The sequence below is a fragment of the Chinchilla lanigera genome, unplaced genomic scaffold (genome assembly GCF_000276665.1).
Source record: "Chinchilla lanigera isolate Chin_1 unplaced genomic scaffold, ChiLan1.0 scaffold00050, whole genome shotgun sequence".
Classification (NCBI taxonomy): domain Eukaryota; kingdom Metazoa; phylum Chordata; class Mammalia; order Rodentia; family Chinchillidae; genus Chinchilla; species Chinchilla lanigera.
In genome coordinates this window covers 6,485,525-6,504,096 of record NW_004955451.1, presented here as the reverse complement: position 1 = coordinate 6,504,096, position 18,572 = coordinate 6,485,525, and the positions used below count along the sequence as shown (strand labels likewise).

Genomic DNA, 18,572 nt, shown 5'->3' with positions numbered 1-18,572 from the left:
TTTTTAGAATTACCAAAGACAAAGAGCCATTTCCTAAGTCTCCAGGAGTTATTTCCTACCTTCCTCTCCATAAATATATTTTCATTTTTAGTACTGATTATTGGTGGCCTCAAAGACTCTATCATGATATGTTTTCTAAAGAAGTTTTACAGACTATAAGGATCAGAAGTTAAAGTTAAAAGGGGAGTGAGCCTCAGGGCTACTCTCTTGCCTCTGGTTCCTCGGGTATTTCCATTCCGCTGACCAGCTCACTGTATTCAGGACCCAGAGGCGGAAGACACAATAGTAATTGATGCTTTAGTTCCACTTTTCACTTCTGCAATTCTTAGGGATTCCAAGGCAAGAAATCCACATTATTTCTGTCTTTCATTCTTGGTCAGCAAACAAATGGAATTCCACAGTGTGAAACACCTCTGACCTGTCAGCTTATACTCCAGCAGGAGTGTGGGGAGGTACAGGGCTGGATGGGCCTCAGGAACAATGGGTAAGGGCAGTGATTCCATCAGGAAGCTTGAATAGATGGACATAGTGACAGACCCTCGTTCAATGAACTCCTCCATCCAAAACACAAAGTGTTGTAGACGAGCATAGTGACACACACCTGTAATCCAGGCACTCTGGGAGGCTGAAGCAGGAGGATCACAAGTTTGATCCCAGTCTGGCAATTTAGCAATTTAGCAGAACCTTCTAAAAACAGGTGGGTGGGAGGTATATCTCTGGGTTCTGGAAACAAAGAAACAAAAAGATAAATGGCTATAAAATATTTTATATATGAAAGAAAATAATATGAGTGCTCCTGTACTCATCACCCACACATTTTTCAATATTTGGTTTAGATTAGTAAAGATTATAAAAAAACAAATTATTACAAACATACACAATCCAATCTTCACATGCCTCTTTTCTGATATTCTACTCTATCATTCACTAACAAAAACCACAATCTCATGTCTTAATCCATGTTTCCCTTTACCAATGAATAATATCCATTATTTCTTCACAATTTTTAAAAAAGTTTTTATAAATCCTGTCAAGTAATATGTGCCATTCATTTTCTGTCAGTGCACAGTTGATCTTCATATTTGATTTTTAATCCAGCATCTCCAATAATTTCTCCAATTTTAACGGTATTTTTATAGACCATTCAAGGATTTTTTTACCATCATACACTCTGAAATCAAGGATAATTTTTTGTCATCCTTTCTACTTCTTGGGCCGCTGATTTTGCTTGCTTGTTTTGTTACACTGCCCTGGGCCTCCAGTTCGCATTGAATAACCAGTCATGCTTGACTATTTAACAAGAATATATTTAAAAGTCCACTGTAATAATGTTTGCTGCATGCAAACCAAATCTTTAATAGGGGTTTATGCTCCTGTTCCAAGCTAACATTGGGAATGTTCAGGATCCAAGATCCTAAGCTAGGGCCAGTTGAGTTCACCTACTTTGTAAAGCAAAGCCCTTATTCCCCCTCCTTCTAAGGCAGCAGCTGTAGCCCAGAAGAGGGACAACAACCTTTACCTGTGTCCTCTGACAAGCTGGGAGACTCACCATCAACTTCCAGTCATGAGCCCAATTTCAGACTTCTCTTTGACATCAGTCATTTTTACTCCCTGATAAACTATAGGTGCTAAATTCCTGGCCCAACCTGAATTCAAGTCCTTTTTGATCTTTAACTACAGACTGAATTCCAGGGTCCAGCTGGCTAAGGGCTTCACCTCTTCCAACCCCATTCCCATTTATCTCTTTATGGTTTAATTTCTGATCTACAGGATAATTAATTTCATTTTTGAATGGGGCTATATTCTTAATACTTGATTTGCCTCATGCAGTCCCATCATTGTACATGATTTTCTGGAGGAATGAATTGAGAATCAAATGAAGTGTTTTAAAATCACAGTAAAATTATAATAATGAAAGGAAACACTGGTATAAACCTGGTATATTCTCTCTGCCTAGAAAGCCTCTGGTTTTCACTCTGCTTGCATAAATCTCAATCAGCTTTCCACGACTCCTTATTCAACCTCATGTTTATTCTTCCTTCAATAAGGGTGCACTGAGCACTCTCACACACTCAGCTCCAGTCTACCTCTGACAATAGAGCTTAACGCTGTACGAGAAGGCAGGTTTGACTCCGGCTTCAGAAAATGTACGTGTAGCATGAGGAACAAACAAGAAAATATGATGTGATAGGATGAGAATAATGACATTGAGGATTCTTACAATTAGAGCATCCCATTTAATAATTGATGAAATACTTCTATCATTCCCTGATTTTCACATATGCATTAATCAAGTGTTCCCAGCTCTAAAAAACTTATGAAGAGCATATATACTGCAGGAAAGCTGCTCCTCTGTGGCAGCTAGGGAGCAGGAGACAAGAATACATTCTTCCAAATTACATCCTTAGTGGCCCACATCCAACCAAGCCCCACTTCTTAACATAACATTCAGCTACTGAACTTATGAATGAATGAATCCACTGTTGAGTATAGTGCTCACACGACCCATGAATGGACCAATCCACTGTTGAGTATAGCACTCACACGACCCATGAATGGATGAATCCACTGATGAGTATAGTGCTCACATGACCCCATGGCTCACCAAACATGTGAGACTGGGAAGGGGGCATTTTATATCTAAGTATACATCTCCATGACTCCACTCATTCTATCTGCTTCCAGGGACCATTGTGCTGACACAATTGAGTGATTTTGATCTTGTAGTGTGGTCTCAAGGCACCAAGGCACACAAAGAGTTTGTTTTAGGATCAGCTATTTTTGCTTTCAGCCAATGGATTTTGTAGAAATTACGGAACACTTGTTGGTACATTGAGATCTTTAGAGTCACAGAGTTAGTGTTTGGTTATGATGTCTTAATGCTAACTTATTTAAAGGCTGGAATAACATTATTTCTAAATTGTGAAGTATACTGTCTTTTAAAAGGACAGGACCCAAGAGAAAGGCTCAGACCTGTATAAAAGACACAGTAAAAGCTATCTACCCAGGATAGGAATTGTTGCCAGTCCAGAAAAAAACTGTCCCAGAAAATTTGAGCATGTATCCAGGTATTTGGATCAAAATAAAAGATAACAAAATGACAACAACCAAGTGACCATAATGAGAGACAGAAAATACCAAACAATGGTGAAAATACAAAGCAACTGTCTCTCTTGTGCAGTAAATAAAACATTTGATGGAACCAATTTGAAAAACTGGATTTAACTCTAAGGATCATCATGTGCAATACAGCAGTTCCCTACAATATAGCAATTCCATTCTGATGTATTTGCTCAACATGCGCATGATGGTATATTCACACAGTGAAACACTATACAACGAGAATGTGAAGTCTTCTACTGTATATAATCATGTGAGCAAATCTCACCAAAGATGCTGAATGAAAGAAACTAGTCAGTGGAAAGTGCTGAATAATTGTTAATCATTGTAAATTCATATTAGGAATTGATAACCAGATACATTCCAAATGGGTGCATGGTAACATGGTAACAAGTTGAACCTTTTCTGTCTTACCTTTGTTGCCCTTAATGCTACCATGGCAACACCAGATGAAGCATGAAGAAATGACTGTCCTACAGAGGGACTGGAAAGATGCTAAGACAGCAGAGATTCAAGGCCAAGAGGTCAGTAAGCTAAGACAGGACATGAACATCCTGAATCGGGTCCAGTTCTTAGCCAGATACTTGTGGCAATAGGAATGAAGCCAAGGAAAAGCAATGCAAGGGCAAGAAGGCTGAGGATGTGAAAATCCAAATCAACTGGAAGAGGTCGCATATTGAGTTAATGTTCCCTCTGGGCACTCAACTACTGGAAAGGAGAGGGAAAAAAGGAGGATCTTATACTTTTAAGAAAGACCACAACTGTGGCAGAATAGGGACAAACCGTGATGTGATACTAGGGTCAACTATTCCCTGGTACAGCTGCATAAATTTCAGGTGGATAAAGATTAGAAGGCAAGGTGTGATTTGGAAGCCAAAAGTGGGCCTGGCTTACCTCAAACTCACCAGAGCCTATAAGAAGTGCTTGGATTTGCACTGATTATAGGTAAGGGAGAACTAATTCCCAAAGAATATTCAAAGGACCCCATTTGTTACAACTATACAAAGATATACATTTAAAATCTGGAATTACAGTTTTAACTTCCATTTACACTAAGAGGTGTTTGAGGACTCTTCAGTCTTTTTAATTAAAATTTAAAACCTTGTAATTATCACATTCTATACTTGTGTGCCTTTGAAGGCATCTGCAGCGCAGTGAAACTTCTGCGTCTGTCCTGGGGTTGAGAAGCTGCTGGCCACAGAGTTCAGCCAGAGACCATCAGGAAATGAGAGTGGGGGAGAGCAGGCCCAGAGCTGGGGAAGCAAGAAGGAGGGCAACGTGGTGTTTGGAGGAGGTTGAGTGTCACACAGGGGATGGGCAGGGTGCAGGAAGGGAAGCGTAGCTGTAAAGTACTGCATGACTGATGGGCTTTCCTTCCCTGCTTATAGCTCTCAAACTGCAACACATTCATTTTTAAAATGTACGTCCAGCATGTGGTCTTTTTTTTTTTTTTTTTTTTTTTTTTTTTGGTTTTTCTCCGGTACCGGGAACCGAACTCACGACCTTGCGCTTGCCAGGCAGGCGCTTTTGCCGCTGAGCTAAATCCCCAGCCCCTCCAGCATGTGGTCTTGATCAGACACTGTGCCAGGTGTTCTTGGTGAAGACAAATCAATACCAAAGATAAACCACGGCTATGCCCTCAAGGAGCATATATTCCCCCACAGCAGGCAAGAGGAAGATAGGGCAGAAAACTCTAAAGGAATACTTTTCCTCTAGTAACATACTATAGAAATGAGCCCTGAAAGTATAGCCTTTAGGGAATACTTTTTCTATGATATTTGCCATAACATGTCCTGAGTGGTTAGGACACAAAGTCACATGTCCAGAAGAAACTGTCTCAGCATCCCAAAGGTACTGTGCCATGAGAATCCCACGCCTTGCTCCAGAGGAGGGCAATCACTAAGATCTGGACCTGATCTTGTTGCTGTTGCTGTTGCTATTGTTGTTGTTGTTAGCACTAGGTATTGTACGTAGGGCCTTTTCCTTGAGCTATGTCTTGGTTACTTTTCTCTCATTACTGAGACAAAATACCTGATTCCCAAAATGAAGGAAGGAAAGGTTTATTTAGCGAACAGTTTGTGGAGGTTTCAGTCCATACTTGGCTGGCTCCAAGGCAGAGTGGCTCATGGCAGAGGGCAACAATTCATGGCTGCAGAAAAACAGCAAGAGCAGCAAGAGCAAAAGGGAGGAGCAGCAGCTGGAAAAGCAAGCCTCTTTTCCTCCCTTATATTGTAAGCAAGCTACCCGCCCCAGGGTGGGTGTAGCACTCACACCCGCAATCCCAGCATTGGACCACGGATTAATCATAAACCCTAGAAGCCTGCACACATGGTTGCATGAGGCTTTTGAGGGACATCCAGACACAAACCATAACAAGCTACATCCCCAGCCCTTTTATTTTTATTTTTAAATTCAGATCAGAATCTCAATAAGTCACTCAATTGTCCAGTCTTAACTGGAACTCACAATCCTCCTGACTCAGCCTCTCAGAGTGCTTAGATTACAGGTGTGCACCACATGTCTGACTTTGATCTTTTTTATAAGCCTAGAAAGCACATTTCAGAGCATTCCATAAAGGAAGCAAATGCAAGAGGACTGACTCCTACTAAATGAACCCACAGATGACTGAGGTACAAACCACAAGGCCCACTTACAACACTAGATCTGTACCAATGGGTAAGTTAGAATATTTTCCTAGAGTGGAAAACCATATCAAAACCAAATTATAACTAGAAGTGTTCAAGAGCCTCAGGAAACTGGATGACGGGGATTCTTTTTAGAGATGTGGTATTCTTCCAAGACAGGCCTTGTTATTTATTGCACATATACTAGATAATAATAAAAAAATTATGAAGTTTTCATTCTTTGACTCCCTATTTATTTAGGTTACATGCTGCTCTTCTGTTAATATTCAAACACAGTTTAATATAATTGATTAGATTTTATTTTCCTTAGTTAAAATCACATGTCAGTCATGCCTCCAACTTATGCCACTTGTGCCCAAATCTCATTGCCAACCTACTCGCAAAAGTCCTTGAGTTGTTTCTAGAATGATTGATCTCATGCACTGTTTCTGTGTTCGTGCATTCACAGTCAACCTTCTCTTGCATGCATTAACAACAGTGTGCTAATGATTCTTTCTTTTGTCTTCTTCAAGAAATCTAGAAGGACAAAATAGAATTACTCAGTTCAGAGGAGCAGTCCTTCTACTAGGAAATGAGAAAGCTGAATGAATGGTGTGATGATGCACCTTTACATTTTTTGGATTTTCCTCCCTGAAATTGATGTTGAGCTACTTCATGAACACAGATAAATTTAGCTCTATTACATTCAGCAAGAAAGGAAAAGTAACAGTTTAATCATTGGAGAAACGTTACACAACTTCCCAGTCAACCATCTTTCACCAAGCACAGAGACAATGGGAAGTGATTTAACCCACATTCCTTATGATCCTCACAGAGAGAAGGGCGTGTGTGTGTGTGGGTGTGTGTGGGTGTGTATGTGTGTGTGTAACATCATGCTCCTAAACACAATACTACTTCACTTGATTTTCAACTGTTTTTTCTGCCATACTGATTGTGCTGGGCACAGGTTGTGCCGCTCATGGACGATGTAAAGAAATGTCACTATTTTGACCACTGACAATTTTTATCTTACATGTCAAGCCTAAGTCCCTCACAAACTATGACTTTATTGTGCTTCTGAAATTTTTTACCATGACATTTTAAAGCTGACAGCAAATACTTTTAAAGTAATTCTATTTTCTCTGTATACAAAAGATTATTTCATTTGCCACATTTCACAGGAGAAAATAGTCTAGTCCCTTTTAATTATGTTATTAAAAGAAGACTAAATAGAAGTAGGAGCTAGGAGACATTATCAAGAGAAGAGTACTTCTCTTAGGAAACCAGAGAGTCCTGCTTTTATTCTGACAATTCCACAAGACCTAAGAGCTGTGCTGGGAACTGGTTTTTGTACTTTGGCTGCAGCACTAAGTCATGTTTTATGGATTCTTTTAATAGGAGAGCTTTGTTGCAATTTATTAAAAGCGAAGACAGACAGCACTAACCTACTAAAGGTCAGAAGGAAAAAAGCAGATGGGTCTTCTCCCCTGAATCAAGTGAAAATGGCCATGCCTGTCAAGATAGCATCTCCCTGCAGATGTATATATCACTTGTCCAAAAACAGGCATCTGCAATCCACAAAACTCCTCACTACAATTCCACACCATCATGGGCTCTAATAAGATGAGCAGTACTTGCTGGGTGATCCCAACCTGCATTAGAAATGGAACGAGATTCATGCTATGCAGATAGGGATTGGCATCCTGCTCCACTCCTTTGGAACAAACCTTCCTCACTCATAACATCACTAGCAGAGACTTCAGTGAGAACTAAACTCAGACTTCGTACCTGTTTGCATGCAAGAAACCAATCTCATCAAAGAGATCCCATCCCTAACAGACCCATGGTGACATCAGTCACTGACTTGTTTCTGTAGCGGAAGTCAGTGGCCACAGCAGCTCATGTGGTGAAACTGCCCCTCTGTGTTTGTAGGGTCAGTTTGTTTTCCAACATTTTCTCATTGTTTTCTTCACAAACGCCCTCGCTCCTTTGTTTCTGGTGGAACTCATGCTTTGAAAAACAAAAGCTACTGAACAAATAGTCAACAATACATTTTATACCTTTCAAGGCAAAATGGGAATTAGTGAACTAGATTTATATTCAGCTGACACAATCCTTGTTGTTACACAAGCTGTCATGTTCCATAATGAGACAAAGCAAGTTCCCACTTTTGATTATACTTTTCAGAAATGTAGGTGGTTGCCTTTGATGTATACATCACAAATAGTGATGCTACAATTTAATGCATGAATGTCAGTGGTAGTCACACATAAACAGTGTCTATTCAGAACTGAAAGAATATTACAGAATATCTAATTATGTCTTATCGCTTATACATAAACTTCAAGCATCAATTACTCAAATTACTCATCCAAGAATTTCTTTTTCCTTCACCTGTTCACCCACTGCTAACTTATGTAACTTATGTAAAACTTATGTAAAAAGAACATCAAAACAAGGTTAAAGATCTGCCACTTTCAGCAGGTGCAATGGCATCCTTCTGATATCCATGCTTATTACCAGAACCATGTCTATCATTTGTCTATTTCCACCCTTTTCTCTATAACATGAGGGAATACAATAGGCTATTCAGAAAATTTACAAATAAAAGTTGTACTGCACATGACAATGCCATTGTTAATAACCCTGGTTGGCAAGCAACACCACATAAATTTAAAATGATTATTTGGTAAGCTGAAACATGAATCTGAATTTGATTACAGAAGAAGGAATTGGGGGAATTTAATACATAATATACAAAAATTCAGGTCATTTAGAAGCTAACCCTATAAAACTGATCATCACTTAAACTGGAGGTAATGTTTCCCACAAATATTTCAAGCTTAAGACAACAACTTTGTGTAAAGGAACACTAGGATACATACTTCAGAGTTCTACAAGAGCTATATCTTAGCAACTGTTACAATTGACTGTTATGGAGTATTGACTATGTGCCAGGAACCAAACTGGACATCCCATACACATTTTTCCAAATTTCTTGATCTGTGTTAATAACCCTGCAAAATAGGGATTGAAGTTTCCAGAAGAAACTGGAGATCCAATTTGCCCAACATCACATTTAAGTAGAAAATGGCAGAACTAGAATTAAAATCTAGTTCATCCCAGTCACAGCCCTACTTCTTTTCTCATACCTAAGTGTTCTCTTCTTGAAACTGTTAGGACTGAATAAAACGCTTACATTCCTCTACCTTTAACTTGACCTAGGTATGTTTTTCTAAAGCTGCATTCTAAAAAACTTTTCTACATCAACACATTTTGTGGTGACTGCTTTACTCAGCTGTATTTTAATCAAATAGTTGAAAAAGCACCAAAAATATTTTATAGTCTTTTACATTTACCCTTCTGTCTATCCTTTATCTTTTTCCTGACTTCAGTTGATTGCCCCAATGTTTTGTCATGAACTGGTCTCCTTTTATACTTTATTTTGTGTACATATAATCACATTTTCATTATCCATCCATCAGTTTATAGGCAAGTAGGCTGTTTCCACAGTTTAGCTATTGTGAATGGCACCACAACATATTTCTGTTAGCTACTCTTGGATAAATGAGATCTCTCTAGCATTTGCTTGGTAAGAATGTTAATAATCAGTTGGGTGATGGACTTATATTTAATGCTTCATGTTTTTATCTTTGTCTTGTGTTATCTTTTATTAAGGCCATATCATTATACAAAATAATGGGTTTCATTTTGGCAAACTCATACATATGTACAACATACTTTGGTCATTCCCACACCACCCATAAACCCTTGCCCTTTGTTTCTGCAGTCCCCCTATTCATTTCTTTCTACTTTCAGGCTCCACCCCCACCCTTCTTACATTCCAAGCCAGGCACAGTGATCCTAGCACTCTGGAAGGCTGAGGCAGAAAGATCCCAAACTCCAGCCCAGCTTAGGCACCTTAGCAACTTAGTTGAGATCCTGTCTCAAAATATAAAAGAGCTGGAAGTGCAGCTCAGTGTGAAGGCCCTGGGTTCAATCCCCAGCACTAAATAAATAAAGAAAATAATTAAATAAATTTAGATTTCATGTATGAGGGAAACCTGTGATATTTGTCCTTCTGAGTCTGGTTTATTTAGTTTAAGAAGATAACATCTAGTTCCATCCATTTTCCTCCAAAGGACATGATTTAGGTCTTCTTTTATACTTTATTTTGTGTATATATAATCACATTTTCATTATCCATCCATCAGTTTATAAGCAAGTCGGCTGTTTCCACAGTTTAACTATTGTGAATGGCACCACAATAAATAGGGGTGTGCAGGTATCTAATATGCTGACTTAAATTCCTTGAGGGTATAGCAAAGAATTGTTTAGCTAGATAAAATGACAGTTCTATTTTTAGATTTTTGAGAAATTCCCACACTGAGTTCCATTGTTGCTGCATTAATTTAAATTCCCACCAGCAATGCGTAAAGTTTTCTGTTCACCCTGCATCTCTGACAGCATTTTGTGTTTGTTCACTTGTTCTGTTCTTGATGATCATCACTCTGACTATGCTGAGGTGGAACTTCAGTGCAGTTTGACTTGCATTTCTGTGATGGCTAAAGATGTTGACATTTTTTTCATGTTACTTATTGGGTACTTCTTCTTCTTTTGAAATGGATTTGTTCAATTTATAAGACCATTTATTAATTTATTTGTATTTTTTGATGTTAAGTGTTTTGAATTCTTTATATATAATGGATATTGATCCTCTGTCACAAGAATAGCTGGCAAAGATTTTCTCCCATTCTGTAGACTACTTCTTCACTCTGTTGTTTTCCTTGTTGTTCAGAAGATTTTCAATTTGATGTAGTCTCATTTGTCCCTTCTTACTATTATTTCCTGTGCTGCTGGAGTCCTAGTCAGGAGCTCATTGCCTGTGCTTATATGATGAAATATTTCCTCTATGTTTTCTTTTACCAGTTGCAAAGTTTTGGGTCTTAGACTTAGATCTTTGATCCATTTTGAATTGATATTTGTACATGGTGCTGGAAGGGGATCTTGTTCCAAGCTTCTACATAAGGATATCAGGTTTTCCCAATATCATTTGATAAATAGGATGTCTTTTCTCCAGCATATTTTTGTCTCTGTATCCTCTACTCAATTCCTTTGGTTTACTTGTCTATTTTTATGCCAGTACTATGCTGTTTTTGTTACAATGGCTTTATTGCATGTTTTTCATTGGGTGTTTTGATTTCTCCAGCATTGCTCTTTTTGCTCAGGATTGCTTTAGCTATTCTGGGGATTTTATACATATAATAATAACACAAGAAGAGATGAGGGAATAGAATTATATTGAAGGGAAGTTTTTATATTCTTTACAATCAAGTTGGTATATATATATATATATATATATATCACAGGGCAACCACTAAAAATATTTTTAAATGCAGTAAAGAAATTAGGATATTAAAACATTAAATCAGAAACTATCTATAGTAATTGATAATAAAACTATTTTTTAAAAAAACATAAAAAAGACAGCAACACAGGCCTAAAGGATCAAAAAGGCATAGTATCTAGAAAAGCTATAATTAAATGATAAATATAAATCCTACCTGGTTTGTAATTACATTAAACAGAAATAAACTCAAAAATATTTTTTTAAATGTTTTAGATAATAGATGTCAGATCCTGTCTATTACCTACATTATACATATAAATAGCAATACTGTCATAATTAATGTTAATTCTAGAGAAAAACTGGGAAGCATAGTGTCCTCCAATTGGATCTGTCTGAATGAATACCTTTGGGTGTGACAAGTTATCACCCCAGGAGGAAGCACTGTGATATACTCAGAAGTCAATAATCAACCAACCTACAGGATAGGAGATTAAGACAAGTAACCTTGCTGAGCACCTGTCCTTTACATTCATTACATCCCCAACTCCTCCCACAATCCTTTGGGCAGGGTCATGATCACCATCCCACACACAGACTCGGAGAGGTTAACAAGGGCATGCTGAAGAAGAAGAAGAGAGGCTATTGTGAGCTGGTAGAAGCTGTTAAAAGCTGTTGGGAAACTGTTAGGGAGCTGGTTCTCATGCACTGGGTCCTTGAACCTAAGGGTGCACCACACCAGTAGACAGGAGGAAAGGCAGGTGCACAGCCCTGTATCACCAAATGCTCCTGTTTGTCACTAGCTCTCAGAATATGCTCTGCCTCTCACTTCTCAGTGGACATCCAGCATTTCCATATGTTATACAGCAGTCTGCATCAGTTACTAAACCGTGTTGCTTACCTGTGTTATACCTGGAGGAATAAATATTTGTTGAATTAATGGATAATTTAACACATCATTTGATAACCCAAAGGACACTGTGAGGCATTATATGACTATTGTTGTGTAGGTGGGCTTCAGAGGTTGCTTGAGGCTGCACAGCCAGAGTAGAGGTAAGGACTCAAGCATTTAACGGACTTTGAAGCCCAAGCTTTTCCCATGAGTCCCCCTCCCCGGAGATTCTCACTCATTGGGGATTTTGCTTTCAGGTTCTGAGAATTTGATTTAATTATATTTGGCTTGGAAATCTGTTTAGTACTTGTCACGGTTTCCTCAGCAGTAGACCCTGAGGCAAGGATGCAAGTACTTGTGGTTTATTAGGAGACAATCCCAGGAATCATGAGTAAGAGAGAGGAGGAGGGAATCTTGAAAGGGAAGAAAGACAGCCAGAAAGTACACTGTCAAGCTGGTGAACACTGTGGGTGACTGAACTCAACCCACAAAGGATGATGGGGGAAGAGTGAGAACAGTCCTAGGCTGGACAGCATAGAATGGAGCTGAGGTTTACCAAGTGACCTACAGGCTGCTCAAAGAGCTTGGAGCACCCTTAAGCACGTGACTAACCTATAGCTAAGATCGTCCTGACTGTGGTGGATTGACAACTGGTGGTCAACTTGTAACAACACCCAGGTGAACTGAACCAGCATGGTGCTGCCTGTGGGAGGCCCACCTGAGGATTGCTGCTGGTGGCATAAGAGGCAGAACTGGAGAAGAAGAAGAGAGGCTATTGTGAGCTGGTAGAAGCTGTTAAAAGCTGTTGGGAAACTGTTAGGGAGCTGGTTCTCTTGAGCTATTCTTGAGCTATTGAGGAAGGAGGACCTTCCTCACTTTATGCATTGCTTCCTGGCTCCAGAGGAGAAGATGGTGCACTGCTCAGACTCCTGGAGAAGCTTGTCAAGTTGGCTTTCCTGATGGGAACTTGACTTTCCTCATTATCGGAGGAGTTCGGGCTCCTCACTGTTGCTGGGAATGGCTGTGGTACTTTTCGGGGAAGCTCTGATTCTTACATTGACAATTGCTTTCTGGCTCTAGTTCAGATCCCTCAGCCTGCTAGCACAGATCCTTCATCCCGCTGACACAGACTTTCTAGCTTCCACCACTGACCTTTGGGCCTTCCCAGCGCAGACCCATGAAACAGGCCTGCATGGGCTCTAGGCCTCCTGTTGGATTCGTGGGAGGCACTGTCATGGGCTTTAGGCCTTCAGCTGGACTCATGCAGGACATTCCTGTGGGATCCAGGCCCTCAGCTAGATTCTTTGGGCTTTAGTGTGTGAACAGATTTCCTGCACTCTCTTTTTGTATATAATTCTTTGGGTGATTATTATAAACAATCTTATAAAATATTTGTCCTATGTTATATTCCTCCCCTTGAAAAACTCCAAACTACAACACTGATCATTAAGATTTTCAAAAGAAAGAACTATTGAAAGCAAGAAAAGTGGATATGCATGAATGACTAGATGGATCATGTTTGTGGACAAAGAATCTAAAAGTTATAAAAAGTTAATTATGTCCCCTGTAAATTCAAAGGAACCTCTCGCAAAAGCCCAACAGAATTATTCATAAAAGTTCACAAACTGATTCTAAATGCTATATAGAAGAATGGAAGGCCCAGAAAAGCCAAAACAATTCTAAAATGGGAGAAAGTTTGGACAAACTTGCCTGAACAGAACTAAACTCACACAGTTGCAGTCATTAAAGTAGTATGGCCAGGTGTGTGGTGCATACTGGTAATCCTAACACTCAGGAGGCTAAGGCAGGAGGAGTATTTTGAGTACTACATAGTGAGTTCAAGTCCAGCCTGAACTACAGAGAAAGACCCTGTCTTAAAAACCTAAAAGAAAAAAAAGTAGCATGTGTTATGACAGGGATACTAGAGTACAATAGAGATTCCTGAAATGGACCCATGGAGACCCTTGGTAAAAAAGAGCAAAGACCATGAAACTTCAGTGGAGAAGAGTAAACTCTTCCATGCTGCGAGTCTGATGGCTTTTCTCATGAAGGTAAATTAGAAGAAAGTCAAGTCTCAATTCCGAAGCATTTACTGAGGCTTAGTCACTGGGGTCTGTACCTTTCTGCTATACTTATTAGCACTTTTGTGAAGAAGAAAAACCAAACTTTGCGGAATCATTTCCCTGTACACTTTTATGCAGTAGTTGAAACAAGGTAAGGACACTGAGAGGGCCTGCTTATTTGACCTCCCTTGACTCCTATACCCCTGCATCTTTTTGGAAATAGAACTTATGACCTTGCGCTTGCCAGGCAGGCACTGTGCTGCTGAGCTAACTCCCCAGCCACTAGAAGCCCATCTTAAAAACAGAACAGACAACATAGTTCATAGATGCTCTGTTCACTATTTCCTTTAAAAATTTAGGGTTTGACGTTTTAGTCTTTATTAAGCATCCACTATTGAGATATACCCTATTTAAAACATTGCAGGCACACTCTACTTTTTCTTCTCCAAAATGCATGGCAAATACCATTCATCTTACATGTGATCTACTGAAGTGTAGTTTCAGTGATCCCAAAGCTAAGTCCCAGCTCATGAAAAAGAAGGGCAGAGTTGATTATTAAGAATGTCATGGGCACAGTAAGGGGAAAGTAACAACCCAAAGGCCAAGAATTTATCATTCTTTAATTCACATGTTCCTATCCAGAAATAAAAGCACAATTATTATTTCATTAATGTAGGGAGTTTGGTATTATTATTGAACATAGGGAATCAATAGGCACTTCTTTCCACAGAGCGTTTGTCCTTAAAGCCTCTGGCTGGAATCTGCCACATAAACTAAGTGTAAGCATGTCACAGCTCCATCAGCTGGGAGGGAAGATACACGCCAAAGGGTTGTTATTTGACTTTAGCAGGCCAACAGCTGCCTTGGAAATATGATACACAGTTCAAACTTTCCCTTCTCAGTATAGTAGACAATTGTGCATAATCATGGATTTGAATAGCATAGCTATTTATTGATTATCATCTTGAACTTTATTACTTCTAAATAATTTGAACAAGAGTGCCCATTCAGGAAAGTCAGAGGTTAAGCTAAGCCAATCACATCATTTCATTTATTCGGTATATTTGTAACTTTCCTCTTTACAAAAATGAGTTGAAACTGCTGACAATAGCCACACACAATCTTGTAAATAAAAGGTGACCTTGTTTTAAAAAGTGATTGGTTATTTTCCTTCCAAAGAAAGCCAAAATGTGTTGATGCAATATTCTTTTCATTGGTCTCCTTTAATGTGTGAGCTCTGCATAGCTTTTGAGTGGTACAAAATAATGTTTTAACTATAGCTCTTAAGAAGTGCTTCTGGGACAATGAGGCAGGAGAATTGCAAGTTTGAGCCCAGCCCTGGCAATTTTGCAAGATGCTATCTCAGTTTTTTTCTTTAAAAGGTGATGGGGATGTAGCTCAGTGTGAAGGCCCTAAATGCTATCCCTGGTGCAGCAAAAAGAAAAAAAAACTTCTGACAACGCAATCTTAACACCCAAGAAGTAAAATAATAAGTGCATTTTATTTAAGTATTTAATTGAATTTTTAAAATAAGCCTCTATTTGGGGGCAGATTCCATCCTATTTAAGCTAGCATTTGGCTTATTTACACTTCAATCACCAGTGACTTTTGATATGCAATTAGTGAATTGTGTCAGTCTCTCCGGGCCCAAAAGGTTTTCTCCCTATTGCTCAAGTCTCCGGATTATTTATCCATCTCAGAACTGCACAGAACTTAACTATCCATCTCAGAACTTTTATTCCCACATATTGTTTTGTTGCTAGAGACCAATCACATGACCTGGTTTGTCCAAAGCTACACAGCTAATCAATGATGAAAGCAGGACTAGAACACTCTGTAATCTTCCTTTTCATCAAAGAAAAAAATGAGGACATTAAATCTGCAATAGAATTATTTATAGTCCTTTCTAGGCCAGCTGTATTTGCTTGTTTGCTTGTATCCCTTACTCTCACTTAAAATGTTAAATTCATTTGGTATAATAAGATAAAAATCATAATTGAAGGGCTCTAGAGAAAGAGTGAGAGAAATTAGGTGAGGCAAGAAGTGGTTTCAGTAAACTAAACATATTCATAAGTTTCTATGCAAACGTTAAAAATGGGTCACCAATTAATTTGATGTCACCTCCGAGCAGCAGAGTAAGGGGGAAGAGCCTAATTCCTGTCAGATGTCGGATCATAAAAGTAAATTCTCTAGAGAAATATGACCACTCTTGGTCCTACAGTCTTCGTGGTATTTCTCCTGTGGATCCTTAGAAAAAAATCTGCTTCTCCTGACTCAACAGCAAATTCTGACAGATTGGTTCTGGAGCCATTCTGCATGCCAGTGGGAAGGCAATACCCAGGACCATGGAAGCCTCCAACCAAGAGGCCAGGACACCATAATCCAAGTGCACAGCTCACCAACAGTCTGACTTCACCTAGGACTGACACACAACACTGAGAAAAACAGCCCAAGATTTACTTTGACTGGGATCTTGCAGTGTGCCCTGATGTAATATCCTGGGCATTTCTGTAAATTTCTTCCTATTGTCTGTACAAATCTTTTGGGATAGGATTTCCTCAAAACTGAGTTTTTAATAAGGACCGAGTAATGGAATGCTCCAGGCTATACAGGTCACATGTTCTGTCAAGAACTTGGAGAACAAATCGTTAGTGCTGCTGAAAGTCTTGTAAGCAAAGTTAAAGTGTTATCCCAAAACATGGGCTAGAGAACATCCAAAAGAACCAAGGCGAGCAAAGCAGTCCTGCCTTTCGGGTTTCTGAGCCACTGCGCCATCTCCACCATTATCTCAGGAGACTGCTAATTTCTACTATTCTGAAGCACTTCAGTCCCTAAGAAATGCAAAGTGTGAATGTTTGCACTGATTTTTAAATTATGACTATACGACAGTGTTACATGGCTAATAGGACCCTGACCGTGGATGAGCCAAAGTCAGTGTTGTGTCCAATGAAAGTTACAGCAGAGCTGCTCTGATGACATTGTCTTGGTACCATCATGGTAAGCTGGCTGAGTTACCTGTGCTCAGCAGCTTCTATGAATGACCACACTCCTTGTCCAGGGGACATCTCGTCCCCTTTCTGCTTAACAATCATGCTGGTGCTCTCAGAGACAAAAGAGTCTCCTTCTTCTGATCCCATTCTAGCTGTGCTTCTCTATTCTGGCTGCAATGGGAATCACATCAGGAAAGCCTTAGAAAAGCCTTCCGTTCAGGCTGCACCTGAGCCTCCTGACCCTCTGGGGTGGAATCCTTAGAAGATACAGAGAAGACACTCAGAGAGGACACTGTGCCCATGAACCCTGGAGCCCTGGGATCTGGGAGGCTGGGAGGAGATGGCGAGGAAGGAGGCTGCTGAAGGACTGGAGGACTGTGCTGTGACAGGAGGACCCCTGTCCTGGGGCCCTAGCTGCAAATAGATGGCAACCCTCAGACACAGAGGACCTTGCTCCTTCCTCCCTTCTGAAAATCATGCCTCCACCACAAGACCCACCCAGAGTCGGAAATCCATCCACATTAAGGCTTAAATGACAGCTGTCAGGGAGGGTCAGAAAGAGGAAGAGTGAACACTGAAGGGCATAATGAATACTTGCAAGAGGGCTGAGGGTGGGAGAGAGAGGCAGAAGAGGAAATAACTCTTTATTTCTGTTGTACCCTTCACCATGGCTGTTTGACTCCTGGGTGATTTTCTCGGGCCAGCCCTGTGTTAATAATGTCTTGGTGAGCATTTTGAGGCACAGCACAGCTCCAAATACCTGGATCATAGATCTATGCTGTTATGATTGGTACATTGTGTCAACTTGGGAAGTCTAGAGGCTTGGCTAAGTGACTCAGCAGTTCTACATCCTGGGGTGAAAAGGACATGCCCTTCCTGCTCTAGGATGTTGTTCATTGTGTCAGTGTGAGAAGTTCAGAAGGTTAATTATGTGACTCAGCAGGGAGCCAGGGTGCTTACTTTGTATTCATCCTGAGCCTGTGCAAGAGGAGGGCATGGAGATTATATGAGTGCTACACGCCCCCTGGGTGGGGGTAGCCTGCTTACAATATAAAGGAGGGAAAGAGGCTGCTTGCCGCCACTCCTCCCTTTTGCTCTTGTTGCCTTTGCTGTGTTCTGCTGCTATGAACATTTGCCCTCTGCCTTGGAGCCAGCCAAGTATGGACTGAAACCTCCACAAACAGTGAGCTAAATAAACCTTTCCTTCCTTAATTTTGTGAATCAGGTATTTTGTCTCAGTAATGAGAGACAAGTAACTAAGACATATGCCAAGGTGATCCACAAAACACAGACATCTGCTCCTAAAAAATGTACTCATTGCTCTCCCTAGGCTAACAGGTTGTAGGAGGGGATGTTCCTTGTGAAAAATAGACTTGCAAAAGGAAACGAATGCATTTCTACCTTTTCTATGCTCCCTAAAGAAGACAGAATTAATTGTATAATTAATTATACAATTGACTCAGAAGTGGTTAATTTTAATGGAAATTTAATCTATGTGTTATCCCAGCCAAAAAAAAAAAAGTTGTTTACAAAGCA

The 18,572-nt window shown here is 39.8% G+C and overlaps 1 protein-coding gene across 6 annotated transcripts in view; it reads left to right on the top strand.

Moving 5' to 3' along the window:
* Positions 1-18,572, top strand: part of Ankfn1 (ankyrin-repeat and fibronectin type III domain containing 1) — a 387,596-nt gene that overhangs the window by 152,667 nt on the left and 216,357 nt on the right. The window contains exon 1 of one of the 6 annotated variants that reach the window (XM_005394074.2): positions 3,589-3,644. The exons of 4 other annotated variants lie outside the window; for them this stretch is intronic. In XM_005394074.2, coding sequence (XP_005394131.1) covers positions 3,613-3,644 — 32 coding nt within the window. In that variant the 5' untranslated portion in view covers positions 3,589-3,612. Of the gene's footprint in view, positions 1-3,588; positions 3,645-18,572 lie in introns of those variants that run through there. One more of the 6 variants, XM_013519405.1, reaches the window with a different exon arrangement.